Here is an 18515-nt window from a genome sequence, read left to right as displayed (position 1 = left end):
TATAGAAACCTGTATGAATGGATACAGAGCAAAGTAAAAAAATAAAAAAGTCACAGAAACTGAAATAAATAAACAAAACGAAACAAAAAGGAATACTGCATAATCATACAGCTAAGTCGTACCATGGTACACAGAGTACCAGGCCTGAGTCAAATCTGGCTTCAGACGCTTATTATCTGAGTGATACCGGGCAACCGCTGGCCTCACTTGCTTCATCTAAAATGAGTTGGATAATGAAATGACAAATTGATCCAGTATCTTTGCCAAGTAAACCCAGATAGGGTCAAAAAGTCAGACACCATTGAATAACCACTCAACAGCAATAATCATGATGACCAAGCACAGCTCCAGAAGGAGAGAGGAGAAATTTAGGGAACATGGGTGTGGAATATTGAACATGCTGCCAGAGACGGCTGATGTGTTTAATGAACTGCTTTCTTTTTCCTCTTTTTAAAAAAATTTTGTTCCAAGAGATGATTCCATAGAGAGGGGAGGTGGAAGAGTGAAATAAGGGTGAAAATGAAAGATTTCAATGTATTTTAATAGAACTTTTAGTCTATAGGTTTATAGCTGAAATCTGAACTGAGAAGGGCAGTCTTTCAGATGGCAGAGGAGACATACAGGGTTTAGAACAGGAAGGGATGTCAGAGGTCATTGAGCCAAACCCCGTCCTATTACAGATGAGAAAACCAAAGGCTCTAGAGGTTAAATGACTTGTCCCTGGAGTCTCACTGATGAGATGTGAGATGGCTGATGGAAATGGAATGAAACTTGGACTGAGAATTAGGAGACCTGGCCTTTAGTCCCAGCTCTGACAACAACTTGAGGAACTTTCCAGAATCAGTCTCAAAACTAGCAAAGACCTCAGATGCCATTTGGCTGACAGAGAATTCCTTCAAAAATATTGCTGAACGGTGGTTGCCTAGTTGGAAGTTAGGTGGCATCATAGAGGATAGAGTTCCCTCTAGGAGTCAGAAAAACTTCTCTTCCTATGTTCAAATACAGCCTCAGACCCTGCCAATTGATTGAGCAAGTCATCTATGCCTCCATTCAATGAATGGTCAACATTAATCAAATGGTGCCTTCGATGTGCTGAGAATAACAAATTAGATTGCAAAGTGCCCAGGACGGGTCATGATATACTCCAGGAGAGATCTCCTTCCCAGTCTATATGGACTTTTTCATGAGTATTCTTTGAGGCTAGTTTGTCATCCAACCCTAACCACATCATTTATGGAATTGGTCTTGCCATTGTCCACAAAGAATAGGAGAGGTTTTGCCAAATGCTATGTTGAAAGGATCATAAATGTAGAATTTGAGGGGATCTGAGAGGTCAAATCCCATATCCTTAGTTGACAGTTGAGGACAATGAGGCCCAGAGTCTTGGCCAAAATGGAATCTGAATACAGTGTTCAATGTTCTACACCATTTTGTCTCTCTAATTTTTATCTCCCTCTAGCCTAAACACACCCTCTCTGTGTAAAGAGCCCCATCATGTTCTCTCTGATGTTCTTTTCTTTCTCCCCTCCTCTGTTGATTGAGTCTCTGCTAAGAGACTGAGAAGGGATCTGCTCACTGGACTTTGTGCATCTGTTATGACCCAAAGCTAAGCATCCTCCTGGATGCTGGTTGGGATGGAAAAAATATGGGGAGGAGGATGCTTAACCCCACCCCTGCCTCAGCCAGGAGGTTAATGAAAGATGTCTGAGCAAAGAAGGAGATCACTGTAAGTTCAGAGGCCACAACCAAATCTTTTCCTCCACTATTAATATCAGAGGCAATTATCCTGAGGGTACAAAGGAGTGACTAGGGTGGGTGGGTGGGAATCCAGTCTATTGCTCCTGGATTACTCAGCAGGTGGGTAAGAAAGAGAACCAATAGTATGTGTTTATGTGCATCATAGGAGAGAATGGGTGATAAAGGAAAAGTGACCTAGAACTGGGGGTCCTAGCACTGCCCTTCTTATCTCTGAGACTCTGATCAAGTCCCTTCACATCTCCAGGAGTCCATTTTGTCAACTGCACTGTGCCAGGGTTGGTTTCAATGATTTGGCTCTGCCAATCTATTGGCTCGTAATTACCCCACCACAGTCATTAAGGCAAAGCAGGGGTCTATTCTGCTCCATTTCCTCATGCCTCTCTTACACAAATATTTGTATTATATAAGGAAGGAGAATTTTTATGCACATGTGAATTTACCAATCCATGTATATATATATATATGTATATATGTATATATATATATATGCTTATCCTGGATAATATATACTATTTATATTTATTATATGTAAATAGATGTATATATATATATATATATATATATATATATATGTTATGTTTATTGTTCAGTTGTGTCCAACTCTTTTTGGATTACAATATGGCAGGCTCCACTCTCTTCTCCTGTCTTCCAAAGTGTATACAAGCTCATGTTCATTGCTTCCGTGACACTATCAGTCTGTTTCATTTTTTTCCATCCCCTTTTCCTTTTGCCTTCAATCTTTTCCAAGATCAGGGTCTTTTCCACTGAGTCCTGTTTTCTCCTCATCTAGCCAAAGTATTTAAGCTTCAACTTCAGTATTTGATCTAAATAGCCTGAATTAATTTCTCTAAGTATTGATTGATTTAATTATATAGATATAGACATGTGTATGGATGCATGTATATGTTTACATGTTCATACATGAACAAATCAATATATCAATACATAAATATCCATACACAAAATACTTTGCAAAACTCAGAACGATATCGATCCTTTTGTCATCTTCCCTTCCCCTCACTCAGTGAAGTCCAGTAGTTCCCTAATACCTCAGGATTTGTTTGGCATTTAAAGGCCTTCCAAATCTGCCCCCTTCTCCTTCCATTCTGTTCCTTTCCACACACTCCATGGTCCACCCTCTTCTGATTGCCTTCTGTTCTTCCTAATTTGGGTCTCCCTGTCTGCACGTCTGGGATACTGGTCCTTCTTTAGAGCATCACTTGAAACAATTAGTTTTCTTCAAGACCTGCCCCAGGCTACTTGACTTTCCTGCTGCAGGTGACTCCCCTCCTCGGTTCCCTTGCATCTGCTTCATCTCTGATTTGACCATAGCTACCTAGGTCCATGTTTTCTCCCCAGTGAAGGCAGATGTTATTTTGTTTCTGTTTCTGCATCCCTAGGTCTAGTCCAAAGACTGGCACACAGTAGGTATTTAATAAATGTTTGCCAATTGACCCATTATCGGTCCCCTGGGGTGTCTTTTCTTTCTCTAATCTGTGCTCCTCTTTCTTTTAAATTGATTTGTGAGCTGAGGCAGCTTTCTATGATCCTAGAAAGTTCCAAAACAAAATCATTCTTGGGAGCAAGGGATCAAAATCACAGAATGGTAGAGCTAGAACAAACCTTAGAGATAACAGTCATCAAATAAATTTTGTAAAATGTTTTTATCTCATTTTTTATCTCATTTGATTTTAGGTGCTATTGTTATTCCCATTTTACATTTGAGGAAACTGAGACAGAGAGAAGCTAAGTGACTTGCCCAGGGTTGCATAATCAGTGATCATCTGTGGTAGGATTTGAACTCAGACCTTCCTGATTCCAGGCTCACCTTCCTTTTCCCTGTACCACCCATCTGATTCCCAATCTAGTTTACAAATACACCCATTTTACAAATGGAGAAACTAAGTCCAAAGACCTATTACTGACTTGTTAAGAAGCATCAGCAGGGGGCTCCCAAACTGTAAACAGACTTCTTTCTTTTCCTTCTAAATTTCTGCTTTAAACTTCCTGGCTCACACTTGTGTTTGGGCTAAACTTTTCACAGAGTTCCCCCAAAGCCAAGTCCAGAGCTCAGCTCCATTCCAACAGGCTGCCTATGGGCAAGATCACAACTAAGGCAGAGTGTAAAGTCAGCAGGCTCTCTCCTAGTGGGGACTAGGCAGAGAGTCAGCTGGCGCAGGATTGGAGAAAGAACACAGTTGGGGAAGAATAATGCAAGGACCTTTTTATGGAGAGGGTGTGGTGAGGCTGAGAGTGGGGAGTGTGGAATGGGCTTGTTTTGTTTCAGTTTGACCCTTTTATTTTAAGGGATAAAAGGAGGGGATTCCCCAACAGCTGGGCTCAGAGATGCTTGTTGGAAAGCCAGGAAATGGGAGAGACCAAAGAATCCTAGGAGGTCAGAGCTAGAAGGGACCTTGGATCAAAAAATTTCAGAGATGGAAGGACTCAAAACAGAGAAAAGTTAGACCTAGAGAAGTACTTTCTACTTCTGCTTTTTCCCCTGGCTTCCTTCAAGGCCTTGCTCAAATCCTTCCTTCTGCTGGATGCCTTTCTGGATCATCCTTGCCACTTCCCTTCTGAGATTACCTTACAGCTCCTCTTTACATACATGTAGATGTTCATTATTATTATGTTATCTCCCCCCACACTCAATTGAATGAGAGCTTCTTTGGGGCAAAGATTGTTTCCTGCCTTTCTAGCACTAGCTCTTGGCCCCATGAGTAGCTTAATAACTATCTATTAACTGATTGATCTCAAAACACACACTATCATAACTAGAAGGACTCTGTAGCTGGACAGCACTTTATAACAGAATGGCAGAGTAGGTGTTAAGAGGGGACCAAGTTGAACTGAAAGAGTGGGTGCTGTTATGATTTCCATTTTACATTTGAGAAACAGAGTTGGTCAGGAGCACAGTCAAAACCCGGACTATGGCCTCTTGCTGTTTTCTTGACTGTACATTTGGAATTCAGACTATGTATGTTCTACTGATGTTTGATCAGCTTCTGGAGAGCTCTGGCCACTTTCTGTCCTTGGCACGGATGAAAGAGGTAGGGGACTCCTTAATGGCAGTGAGGACTGTGGCCTGGGAAGCTCTCAGGCCATCTGACATAGAGCAGGGAGCCTCACTTAGGGTCTCAGGTCCCTCCTTTATTAAGTGGGAACTTAATTCACTAAACATTTAATAAATACTTACCACAGATCAGGTGCTGGACCTGAGCACTGAGAGTCAAGGACTATGAGGAAAATAATCCCTGAAGGGTGGAATGGTGCTCAAAGAGCCCTCCCAGCCTGGACACCTCATGTTCTGTATTCTAAGAATCCCCAAAGTGATGTCTGATGAATGTACAACGAAGGCAGGAGAACAGGTACCCAACTAAGAATCCCCAAAGTGATGTCTGATGAATGTACAACGAAGGCAGGAGAACAGGTACCCAACTAAGAATCCCCAAAGTGATGTCTGATGAATGTACAACGAAGGCAGGAGAACAGGTACCCAACTAAGAATCCCCAAAGTGATGTCTGATGAATGTACAACGAAGGCAGGAGAACAGGTACCCAACTAAGAATCCCCAAAGTGATGTCTGATGAATGTACAATGAAGGCAGGAGAACAGGTACCCAACTAAGAATCCCCAAAGTGATGTCTGATGAATGTACAATGAAGGCAGGGGAACAGGTACCCAACTATGCATTCCATACTTGGAGTTTCAGTGGCAGGACCAACTGTTCAATGGAACAGTGCACTGGATGGATCCCTCCAAGAAGCCTCCTCTGTTCTAAAACCTTCCATGACTCCCTAGAACTATCCAAGTCTTTTAATTTGACATTAAAATTTACTAAGAGGTGGCAGCTAGGTGGCGCAGTGGATAGAGCACCGGCCCTGGAGCCAGAAGAACCTGAGTTCAAATCCAGCCTCAGACACGTAATAATTACCTAGCTGTGGGACCTTGGGCAAGTCACTTAACCCCATTGCCTTGCAAAAATAAATTTACTTAGAACTACTTTCCAATAAATTATTTTTGGAGTACGTATTATAAATCTTCCCCCTATTGAGGAAGTGAGGTGTGGCACACTAGATGGAACTCTGGGCTTGTCAGACAGACCTGATTTTGAATTCTACTAGCTTTGTCACTTTAGAAATAAAGTTATTTCATTTCCATTTATATCAATTTCCTCATCTGTAAAATGGAGATAATAACCTCTATCAATGTGAGGATCAAATGAAGCAATATTTGTAAATTATTCAGTTATTTCAGTTGTATCCCCATTTGAGTTTTTTTTGGAGGGCGGCAAGGATACTAGTTTCCAACTCATTTGACAGATGAGGAAATGGAGTGACTTACCCAGGGTCACATAGCTAATTTCTAAGGCCAGGTCTGAACTCAAGAAGATAAGATTTCTGATTCCAAGATCAGTGCCCTATCCGGCCCCATTATGGCACTTCCTCCCTCCCTCCCTCCCTCCCTTCCTTCCTTCCTTCCTTCCTTCCTTCCTTCCTTCCTTCCTTCCTTCCTTCCTTCCTTCCTTCCTTCCTTCCTTCCTTCCTTCTTTCCTTCATTTAATGCTGTTTTATTGGATATAATAAGTGGAAATAGTGAAAAACAAAGTGGGAATGGTAGGAAGGTTCAAAGCTAGCAAAGACAGAATGAGCTAGAGAATATGGACTCTCTTCTCTAGTTCCTGGGAGCCATGGAAGATTTGAGAGCAGAGGAGTGATGTAATAAGCAGAGATTTTCTCCCTCCCTCCCTCTCCCCTGGAAGAATTACAGGCACTTTTAGTCCATTCTTAGGCCTCTTGTCCCCCCACAAGCAACCTCACCCAGTACAGCCCTAGCCCTTCCCTTTCAGGGTTTCCCTACTGCCCCAAATGTCTGATCTTGCTTGATTATACTGACCTCTGACCTGAAGGCTTTTCCGAAACCCGTATGGCTGCCAGGGGCAAAGTCTCTACCAGGAACACAGCTCACCACAGCGGGCATCCCATTCTCACAGGAGAAATTCTTCACAGGGTCCAAGGCAGCCTGATTACCCAGCTTGCAACTGGAGATGTGGGCCTCGCTGCCTGTACAATCCATAGAGTATGGCCAATACCTCTGTTTCCGCCGACTGGCATATATCCTGAGAAAGCAAGAAGGGTAGAGTCACAGGCTGGCCCAGCAGAGGGGACCTGTGGCCTGGGCAACTCTCGGGCATCTGACATAGAACAGGGAGGCTCGTTTGAGGTCTCAGGTCCCTCCTTTATTAAGTGAGAACTTTAGTCACTAAATATTTAATGAATCTGTACCATAGGACAGGAGTTGGGTCTGAGCATGGAGAATGAAGGACTATGACGTCCTGAAGGGTGGAATGGTGCCCAAAGAGCCCACCCAATCCGGAAGTCCATTTTCTGTATTCTAGGCACTGTCCTTTTGGATTCTCACATTCTTCATCCTAGTCACCTCATTCTCATTTGAACATTCTGTGTTCTAAGGTCCTTCTTGCTAGATCATTCCCTCTCCTAAGGTCTTTTTTTGCTTAGGCATGCTCTGTTCTAAGGGTCCTTCTCACTTGGACATCCTATGTTCTAAGTTTCTTCTTGCTTAGACTTTCTCTATTCTAAAATCCCTCCCAACTCTCACATCCTTTGTTCCACAGATGCCCATTATATCATCTTCCACTCAGTTGTCAGCCCTTTGCAATATGGCTTCTCAAGCCACCAAAAGATGCAAATGGCTCTATCCAAGGTGCCCAGTATCTCCTAGCTGCTAAATGCAATCTACTTTCATCTTCTGTGACCTGCCATTGCTTCCATCATCTGTAGGTTTCCCCCCATCCCCAAATTTCAATCCTTTTTTCCGTTCCTCATCTGATCTTATCTTTGTTTACTGTTTGGCACCATTAGGCTCCCCTCCCTCCTCCTGGATATTCTTGTCATTTGCAGACTGGTCAAAGCAGCTAGGGTTTTTGGAGGGAGATGGAGTGTAATGGCTGGCTTGCAGGGCTATTAGGAGAAGACAGCAGGATGCTGGGAGACTTGGAGTCAGAGGAACAGGGTTTCTATGGCCATGGGCAAGTGACAGGATTCCAAGTGAAATGATTCAATATTATATATGAAACACTTGGCAAACATTAAGGCCTATTCCAAAGTTAGTTGTGATGGTTATTATCATTAATCTCTCTAGGACTCAGTTTCCTTATTTGAAAAAATCAGAGGACTAGACTAGATGACCTCAAAGGCCGTTCTAGTTCTAAATTTGATGAGGTTCCATCAAAGAAGGATTTAACTTTTTATGTTCGACGCACAAGACAGAGTTAGGAGAAAGGAGATATAGAGGGGGAGATTTAGGCTTAACATTAGGAAAAAAATAAACTTTAAACTTTTCCAAAGGAACAGGCCACCATTAGAGTAGCGGGCTCTCCAACAATAGCAATCTGCAAGCAATGGCTAGAGGACCTTTTGTTTGGATGGCGCCATGGCTAGAGTTCTGAACCTGGAGTCTGATAGACATCTTTCTGAATTCAAATTTGGCCTCAGACACTTACTAGCTGTGTGACTCTGGGCAAGTCACTTTACCTTGTTTGCCTCAGTTTCTTCATCAGTAAGATGAACTGGAGAAGGAAATGGCAAACCACTGCAGTTTTCTTACCAAGAAAACTCCAAATGTAGTCCTCAGGAATTAAAAGTGACCGAAAATAATGAATCACAAGGATGTTCTCAGAGGGTTCTCTGTCATGGAGGGTTGGCCTAAATGGTATCCGAGGTCCTTTCCAATTTTGACAGTCTGTGTATTTCTGTTCTATAGGCAACAGGGAAGAATGGGAGATTATTGCATTGAGAAAACCGGGCTCTTGTGGGATTATGGATTAAGAGGCAGAAGATTCTCAAAGGCCATCAGGTCTTGATTTACAGATGAGGAAACTGAGGTCTAGACAGATGAAGTGATTAGTCTAAGGTCACATAGGCAGTATGGGCCATTGGATCATTTATTAAGTACCTATGATGGACCCAGCCCTATGATAAGATCTGGAGACTTCAAAGACAAAAAAAGGAATAGACTGCAACCTCAAAGAAATTTGAAGTCAATTGGAGGAACCACAAATAAATATGAATGGGGACGGCTAGGTGGCACAGTGGATAAAGCACCAGCCTTGGAGTCAGGAGTACCTGGGTTCAAATCCGGTCTCAGACACAATAATTACCTAGCTGTGTGGCCTTGGGCAAGCCACTTGACCCCATTTGCCTTGAAAAAATCTAAAAAAAAATATGAATGACCTGAAGAAGGCCATTAAGAGGCAGCCAGGTAGCCTAGTGGTGACAGCATTGGACTCAGAGGCAAGAGGACCTGAGTTTGAATCTGGCCTCAGACATTGACTAGCTGTGGAATCCTGGACAAGTCGCTTCACCTCTGCTGCCTCAGTTTCCTCATCTGTCAAATGGGGATAAGCACAGCATTTGACCCTCAATATTATAGGATCACATGAGACCCTATTTTCAAAACATTTTGTTAACTTTAAAGCATTATATAAAAAGCAGCAGCTATTAGTATTATTATTACTAAGAAGGTTGTGCTTGAAAATTAATCTGCTAATAATATCCACTAAGCATCAGAGCAGGAGAAGCAGGATTGCTGAGGCCTTGGTATAGAAGCTTCCATCTTGCTCTTATAATTAGAGGAAAGAGGTCATTGCCCCAGGATGGGGATATTACCTACACAACCTGGAAGTCATTGGTTTCTGAGCCAAATCTTGAAATAAAGATCCTCAGCCAGCCTCCCAGGCCTCTCCACTGATGTCTGCTTCTCTCCTCAATGCTTCTGCCTGTTTCCCAGGCTCCTCCCTCTCCCCCAAACTTGCAGAATCTTGTAACATTCCAGAAAAACTACAAACAATATCCTTGCCAACTAAATACCTTTCTTCCTTGGGGAATCTACCCAGCATCCTGGGCAGACCAATAACCAGGAATGGGGAGCCCATCCTTTTGGGACATTCTGCAGATCTTAGAGACAGACTATCCCAAAGACTGTCTCACCAAGGCTCGGTTTCTTTGGAGCAAATGAGACACGAATGGAGAAGAGAGCCAACAAGATATGAGTCAAGAGGATGGGCCTGGTTGGCCTGCTGTAGAGGCAGACCTACGGCTCCCATGGCTGTAATTAACACCAGGACGGTCCTCCTTATCCCTGTCTCTTCACTTTAGAACATCTTGTTCCATGTGGAGGGGCCAGCTAGAAGTCTTCAGGGATGTCAATGAGGACAGACTTAGAGGGAACTGTAAGATTGCTCTTGGCTCCAAAAAAATCTTTTGGCCAGGCTCTCAATTAACATTCCCCTTTACTTTATGGAGTAACTGATGGGCATGTCAGAATTTCCTTTAAATTGAAGTGACCACAGGATCACAGTGGAATAATAACAGCCAGTTTTCTCTAGTGCTTTGGTATGGTAAAGTCCTTTGCATGGGTTATCCCTGATTTCCCTTTGAGGCAAGCATTTATACAGAAGGAAATCAAGGCTCAAAACAATTCAATGAGTTGCCCAGAATGGGAGGGAGGATTTAAATTCAGGACTTCTTATGGCTAACTCTAGTGCTCTATTGACTGCTGCCTCTAATATCATCAGTCTAGAACTACCTGCTGTCTCTATGCCATCTCACAGCAGACTAATAAAGGTGGAAGGAGCTCTGGGATTGCTCTCATGGGATCACAGTTCTAGAACCCTCAAGGAACCTCAGAAATCATCCAGTACAATCCCTTCATCTTATAGATCAGTCATCAAGTATTTATTAAGTGTCTACTATGTGCCAGACACTGGTTATGCTAAGCACTTAAGCTAAAAGGAAAGGAAAAAAACAGAGTTCTTGCCCTCAAGGAGCTTATAGTCTAAAATAGAGGTGGGGAATGTTTTGTCTGCCAAAGGCTATTTGGATATTTATAACATTATTCAAGGGCTATATTTAGTCAAGCATTCACCCCTAAAATGCTCCTAGATTTATTGAATTTTGAGTCTATGTGGTTGCCTTGGTAACACCAGATCAGTATGGCCAGAGGTTCCCCACCCCTATTAAAGAAAAGACAACATGCAAACAATTATGAACATACAAGAGTTGGATAAGTTGGAAGTAATCTCTTATGGAAGGCACTCATTGAGGGAGAGAGACTGGGAAAGTCTTCTTGCAAAAGGTGGAATTTGAGCTGAGTAATGAAGGAAGCAGAGGTAAAAAGGGACAGCATTCTAGGAAAGGGGCCCAGCCAGAGCAAAGGCACAGAATCAAGGAATGACAAATTGTTTTTGAGGAATCACAGGAAGGCCAGTATCACTGGAGTGGACTAAGTGGGAGGGAGGAGGATGTAAGAAGAGTCGAAAGGTAGGATGAGGTTAAGTTGTTATGATGGGCTTGAATCGAATTTTCTATTTGATCCTGGGGGACTAGGGAGCCATGGAGTTTATTGAGCATGTGTGGGCTAGCATAGAGTCCTATGCTTTAGAAAGATGGAAAAGTAGTTGCTCAAGGTCATAAAGGTGGCAAGTGTCAGGGACAGGATTTGAACCCAAGTCTTTGATTCTAGAATTAGTAATAGAGGGGAAATCACAAGACCCTAGTTCAAATCCCAGCTTTGTTACTGACCACCTATGTGTCTAACTTGCCTTGAGTCTCAGTTTCCTCCTCTGTGAGATGAGACAGTTGAGCAAGATGACCCCCAAAGTCTCCTCTCATCTCAAACCTCTGGGTTCCTAATACCATGCCTGGAATGCTCTCCCTTCTTGCCTCTACCTCTTAGAATCTTCAGTTTCCTTTAAAGCTCAACTCTGTAGAACAGCGGAAAGAATGGTGGATTCCAAGTCAGGGTACCTGGGTTCAACTCTGTGTCTACTACATATGATTCTGGGCAAGTTATTTCCCTGTTTCTCTCAGTATTCTCATCTGTAAAATGGGGATACGAATAGTACATACCCCCAAGGGGTTTTGAGAGGTTAAAATAAAATGGATTCAAAATGCACTACATAAATGCTAGCGATTATTTTGTGACCTCAGTTTCTTCATCCACAAAAATGAGGGGTCTAGACTTCTAGCTCTATGACTTCCTTAGGACGTCCTTCCTGATCCCTTTAGTCAACCTCTATCTGCCTCAGTTTCCTGATCTGTAAAATGACGATAATAATAATTCCTACCTCCCAGGTTGTTGTGAGCATCAAATGAGATAAAAATCTATGAAAAGTGCTTTTTAAATCTCAAGGTACTATATAAATTATTCTTATTTTCATTATTTTCTGGATACATATTACAGCGCCCAAAGAATGGAAGTTCCCTACTATTGTTCTATTAGAAACCAGGAGGGATGGGAATTCAGGGAAGCCTGGAGGGATTTACATGAACTGATGCTGAGTGAGATGAGCAGAACCAGAAAAACACTGTATACCCTAACAGCAACATGGAGGCGATGATCAACCTTGATGGACTCGCTCATTCCATCAGCACAACAATCAGGGACAATTTGGGGCTGTCTGCAAAAGAGAGTGCCATCTGTATCCAGAGAAAGAGCCGTGGAGTTTGAACAAAGTACAAGGACTATTTCCTTTAATTTAAGAAAAAACTTGCTATCTTATTGTCTGATCTTGTTATCTCTTAGACTTTCTGTTTCTTCCTTAAGGATATGATTTTTCTCTCATCACACTCAATTTGGATCAAGGTACAACATGGAAACAAAGTAAAGACTGACGGAGTGCTATCTGGGGGTGGGGTGGGGAGGGGGAAGTAAGATTGGGGGAAAATTGTAAAACTCAAATAAAATCTTTAATAAAAAAAGGAATGGAAGCTCCTAGAGGGTTTGACTTTGTAATCCCAGCTTCTAAGGCAACGAGTGCCTCCCATGGTGGACACCAGATTGATGTTTCCTGATCTCTATACTCCTGTGCACAATTATCTTGTCTTTACCAGGGAGAGTAGCTGAAGGTGGTGTGGTCCCTCCAAGCCAGGCAAACCTAGCAGCAGCTATGAAAAAGAGAACTCTGGGAATTGTTTGGAAATAAAGACAATCTGGGTTTGCTTCTCTGTTCCACATCTGTTAATGATTTCTTTTCTCAGTAAAGTGCCCCTGGCCCAGAATACAGGCCCAGTTCAATTGTTTTTAGTCATGTCTGACTCTTCATGACCCCATTTTGGGTTTTCTTGGCAGAGATAATGGAGTGGTCTGTCATTACCTTCTCATTTTACAGATGAGGAAACTAAGGCAAATAGGACTAAGGGACTTGCCCAGAGTTACATAGCCAATAAGTGTCTGAGACCAGGTTTGAACTCAAGAATATTAGTAAGTCTTCCTGACCTTGGCACTCTATCCACTGCCCCTTCTATAAAGTCCATCTTGCCTCAAACAGGACTGGGTAGGACAGTGGAAAAGGAGCCTGGACCTTCCTCAGGAACATAGTGGGAGATCTCTCCTCTCTGGAGTTAGAAGAAAATAAGCCAAGCAAGTTGCTATTGTGGGGAAAACTCTGTTCTGACAAAGTGAAGGCAGAAACATTTCCTCAGGGACAGCCAGGTCCTCCCTTCCAGGAGGAAATATTTTGTTTTTTTTTTGCAAGGCATTGGGGTTAAATGACTTGCTCAAGATCACACAGGTAATTATTGTGTCCGAGGCTGGATTTGAACTCAGGTCCTCCAGACTCCAGGGCCTGTGCTTTATCCACTGTGCCACCTAGCTGCCCCTGATTTTGGCCAGCCTTCTTCTTCTTCTGAGATCACTGGGAATGGAGCTGTCTTCAGGACCTTGAGGGAGGGAGCTGGGAGCTCATCCATCCAACTATATCTCCTACCATCATCCTCGCATCCTTCTTAAATCTATGATGGGGCTCAGCCGTCCAACTTCCCCTTGGATAGATGAATCTAGCTTTGAATCCTGGTTCCCTTACTCACTGGCTAGGTCTCTTCAATTCTCTGGGCCTCAACATCCCTTTTTGGCAACTATGAAGAATCAGGGTGAGGCAGTGAAGAAGAGGTCTGAGCTTGAAACCAAAGACTAAGGTCAGGTTTCCAGGTTTGGCATTTTTAGCTATGGGTCAACAGGCAAATCACTCACCCTGTCTGGGCCTCAGTTTCCCCCTCTGTAAAATGAAGGAGTTGGCATTGCCATATTGATCTTTCTCTAGGGCCAGAAGTCAACAATAAACACATACACACATGCCTTCTGTAAAAAAGGATTACTTTGTATTTGGCACCATTTTCCAAATGTATCTAGAGGTCAGTGGTGATTAATAAAATGTAAATTTGCTTTAAATTGGACTAGATGTCCTTCTCACTCTAAATCTTGTAATCTTTCTGTGATTTCCACTCGAGATAATCCTTCATACTATTGGACAGCTCCAGAATATTTTGGGTGGGGAAATAGACATGAAAAGGCACTCCCAGATGAGGAAAATCCCTCTCCTGATGCAGGTCAACAACTTCTCTGTTTTCTCAGAAAACCAGCTAGAACATAGAGACTTTAAGTGACTTTCCCAGGGTAACACAATCAGGAAATCTCAGGAGTGGACCAACTCCCTATCTTCATGGCCTCTACTTTGCCTCTTCACACCTTGTAGTATCTACCCTCTTCTAGTTCTGTCCCCAAAGAGAATAGGATCGACTATTCCCCCTTATTTTAGACATGGACAGGCAATGGATGGAATTTGGGAAGAAGTCAACTGAAGTTTGAGGTCAGAAGAATCTTCCTAACTTTGAGAGCTGTCTTAATGTGGAAGGGGCCACCTGGAGAGGAGGTGCTATCTACACCTTAGCTGCTATTGGTAGGGAAACAGACAGGAATCGAGGCATGGGAGAATCCTATGGGAGTGCCTCTTTTGAGAGAGAGACCTCAGAAATTATCCAGGTTGATTCCCTCACTATTTTTTAAACTGGATCAATGATTTCATTGGTACAGCGACCTCTGGGATGAAGAAACTAGCTCTACCAGAAATAAGCCACACCTTCTCTGGAATGGAACTCAATAGCTGCCTCTTATTTTATGAATGAAGAAACCAAGACTCAGAGAGGGTCAAGTGACTTGGTCACTTATAGCCCCCTAGCTCTGGAACTGGGAAGGATCTCAGAGGCCCTTTAGCCCAACCACTTTATTTTATAGTCCTGAAAACTGAGGCCTAGAGAGGTTAAAGGACTTGGTCAAAAAATCACACAAATAGCAAATGATTGAGTCAGAATCCGAACTCAGGCCCTCTGCTTGCCTATAAGCTCAATGCTTTCAAGTCCACTCTAGCTCCATGACCCAAGGGCATCTGGGTTTTAATCACATCTGCAAGGCCAGTTTACCCTCTTGGGAACAGGTAGGAGATACCTGGGGAAGAATGAAGGGCAGGTCCAATCCCCCCCCCCCCCCCCCCCCCGCCACATCCCTGAGGGAGCTTCCATTCCTAAAGGGTTCCCTAACTGCTCGGGCTCCCACTTACTTGTAAACTTTGGTGTTGTACTTCTTCTCATTGGGGAAGCCAAACATGCCACAGATGACCCTGGAGTTCTTGGGAGTCCAGTGCTTGTCGCAGACCTGTTTCCAGGTGTTACCCTCCTTCACTTCCACATAGCCCTCTGTCACCGGTGTACGCTTCCTGTAGGCGGAGAGGACAGCACGGATCCGAATGTCATCCACCTGGATGTTCATATTCTACAATGAGAGAGCAGAGGAAGGAATGACCCATTGACCGACAGGCAGATCCCCACCTGCAAAGTAGATCTTCAGACAGAGGACAAGTCACCAAGTCATCCCCTTGTGACAGGTACCCTGAAATACAAAACAGCAATGACAACAACAATCCAGTGCCTGCCTTCAGGTAGTTCACTGTCTAATGGGAAAGATAACATGAAGACAAGGTCATACCAACAAGATATTGAGCAGATAGGCTGGAGTTTATTAACAGGAGGAAAGCACAAGAGTTATGACATAGAAGGTATTTTAATGGGGACCTGAAGGAAGCTGGGAGGTGGAAAAGAGGAGCAAGAGTCTTCCAGGACTGGGGGAAGTCAGTACCCAGGCTCCCTGAGTTCCATGATGATTCATTTTTTATTTATTTATCTCTAGTACATTGCTAGAATTCTCTAATTGATTAATGGTCAAGGGTATGAACAGGTGGTTTTCAGATAAAGAAATTAAAGCTAGCTTACTATCTATAGAGAAATGCAAAATGAAATAATTCTGAGGTATCACCTCACACCTATAAGATTGCCTGATATGATAGAAAAAGAAAATGATAAATATTGGAGGGGGATGTGGGAAAACTGCAACGCCAATGGTGTTGGTGATCCGATAGTTCTGAAAAGTACTATATTTCCCCATGGATAAGACAAACATTAATTTTGGGGCCTGAAATTTGAAAAAAATGTATCACATAAAGTTATTGAGCTCATGTTTTATTCATCATAAAATTCATACAACTCCTCAAAACTGTCAAAACTTCCATCTACTAGCTCGTCCTCATCTGTGTTTGATGATGAATCTCTCTCTTCATATATTGCCTCATCCTGGGTTCTATCTATGGCATTGGAAATGCCACACTTCTTAAATGACTGGACCATGATCTCAATCTTGATCTTATCCCAGGATCTTTTCACCCAGGTACAAACTTCCTATTGGTATCAAGTTGTCGCCAGAAGGCTTCTTCCATTGGTTCCATTTGTCGCTCATGCCAGCTTCAAAGGGTTTGTTAATGCTGACATCAAGTGGTTGGAGCTGGGATGTCAAGCCTCCAGGTATGATGGCAAGTGTTGGGCTTTGCTCTGCAGCAATCTTCTTTGTGTTTGTTGGGATGTGTGTCCTGATCACGCACCAATAGGACAAGTCTGTGTAAGAGCCCGCCTGGTCTCCTGCTCCAGACTTTCTCAAACCAAATCTTCATTCCATCCTGATCCATCCAACCCTTTACATGAATGCAGATAATCACTCCTCAAGGAATGTCTTCTTTTGGCATTGTTTTATTTGAAAATCAGCATAGGAGGCAGCTTGCTTTCATCAGCACAAGAAGCTAGAACAACATAGAATGGCTCTTTTGTTTTTAAAGGTTTTTTTTGCAAGGCAATGGGGTTAAGTGACTTGCCCAAGGCCACACAGCTAGGTAATTATTAAGTGTCTGAGGCCAGATTTGAACTCAGGTACTCCGGACTCCAGGGCTAGTGCTCTATCCACTGCGCCACCTAGCTGGCACCAAAATGACTCTTTTTTATGTCTACTTGTCTTCACAATTACAGTTTCACCGCCTTCTTATCAACAATCTGAAATTCAAGGACCTTCTGCTCATAGCTTTCAGGCATCTTTTGGGTGAGTCTGGTTCATGGACTCCTGCTTAGTCCATTCCATTTCATGAACCTTTGAAATCAATAACTTCTTTTTCATCATCAATTCTTCTTGTCTCACCCTGAATCATCCTTGTTGCCACAGGAATTTCAATGGCCCTTTGCTCTTCAATCCATCTCTTCAATTCCCTCTCTATATCAGGCCATTTGGCTGCCTTGCCTCTCATGGCCTTCTGCTGTGGAGTTTTTGGTTGAATTTCTTTCTTCCCTTTGCCAGTCTCAGCTTGTTTTCTCATTTGAAGGAGGACCACACTGATGTTCAGCAACATGATTCCCATCCACTTTGGCAAATTGGATCACTTTGAACTTGAATTCAACACTAGATGAAAATCTTTTCTGAGCTCTTTTTGGGCAGAACTTGGCAAAACGTCACCTAATTTACCAGTAACAAATGCGAAACAATGAGTGCAAAGACAAGTGTGGGAAAAGTGGGAAATGCAAATCAAAAAATCTACAACCACAGTGGTAAACGCTTCTAGTTTTTAGACCCCAAATTTTGCAAAAAAAAAAAAGGTGCATCTTATACATGGGGGAAATATGGTCATTTGGAACGATACTAAAAGAGCAATCAAACTCTGCATACTCTTTCATCCAGCAATACCTCTACTGGGTCTATATCCCAAGAGATCACAAAAAGGGAAAAAAAGACCCACATGTTCAAGACTATCCCTAGCAGCTCTTTCTGTGGTGGCAAAGATTTGGAAATGGAGTGGATGCTCAACTATTTGAGAATGGCTGATCAAGTTGTGGTATATGAATGTAATGGAATTTACTATTCCTTTATAAGAAATCATGAGCAAATGGATTTCAGAAAAGCCCGGAAAAACTGACATGAACTGATGCTGCATAAAGAGAGCAGAACCAGAACATTGTAGACTTTGACAGCAACATTGTAAGATGATCACTACGATAAACTTAGCTCTTCTTAGCAATACAGTGATCAAAGACAATTCTGAAAGACTTGTGATGGAAAATGCCATGTACAACCAGAGAAAGATCAAAGGAGTCTGAATGCAGAAAAAAGCTCATTATTTTCACTTTCTAAAATTTAATTTTTGCTTTTTCTTTCTTGTGGTTTTTCTCTTTTGTCCTGATTCTTCTTTCACATGACTAATATGGAAATTTGTTTAGATGATTATACATGTCTATCCTATATCAGATTGTCTTGGGGAGGAGGGAGGGAAGAGAAGGAAAGAGAAAAATTTGGAATGTAAAATTTTACAAAAAATGAATGTTCAAAATTATTTTCCATGTAATTGAAAATAATAAAATACTATTGTTTTTTAAAGGAAAAAAGAAAAAAGAAAAACCAGAGTTCTAAGAATGAATGGCGGCATTGACTTACACTCAGGTAAACTTAACTCCTATATCTGTATATATTAAATAACTTTGGGCAAAACATGTCACTTCTCTGGCCTCAGTTTCCCCATCTGTAAAATGAGTCAACT

The 18515-nt window shown here is 42.5% G+C and overlaps 1 protein-coding gene across 1 annotated transcript in view; it reads right to left on the bottom strand.

The window, feature by feature from the left end:
• The window catches only part of LOXL2 (lysyl oxidase like 2), a 141731-nt gene that overhangs the window by 53557 nt on the left and 69659 nt on the right, over positions 1 to 18515 (bottom strand). The window contains exons 4-5 of the mRNA XM_074195360.1: positions 15174 to 15385; positions 6656 to 6878 (exon numbers count right to left, since the gene is read on the bottom strand). Of these exons, the coding sequence (XP_074051461.1) occupies positions 6656 to 6878; positions 15174 to 15385 (435 nt within the window). The remainder of the gene's footprint in view (positions 1 to 6655; positions 6879 to 15173; positions 15386 to 18515) is intronic.

The sequence above is a fragment of the Macrotis lagotis genome, chromosome 1 (genome assembly GCF_037893015.1).
Source record: "Macrotis lagotis isolate mMagLag1 chromosome 1, bilby.v1.9.chrom.fasta, whole genome shotgun sequence".
Lineage (NCBI taxonomy): Eukaryota > Metazoa > Chordata > Mammalia > Peramelemorphia > Peramelidae > Macrotis > Macrotis lagotis.
The sequence above is the reverse complement of the archived record's forward strand: the minus strand, read 5'-3'. Positions and strand labels throughout refer to the sequence as shown.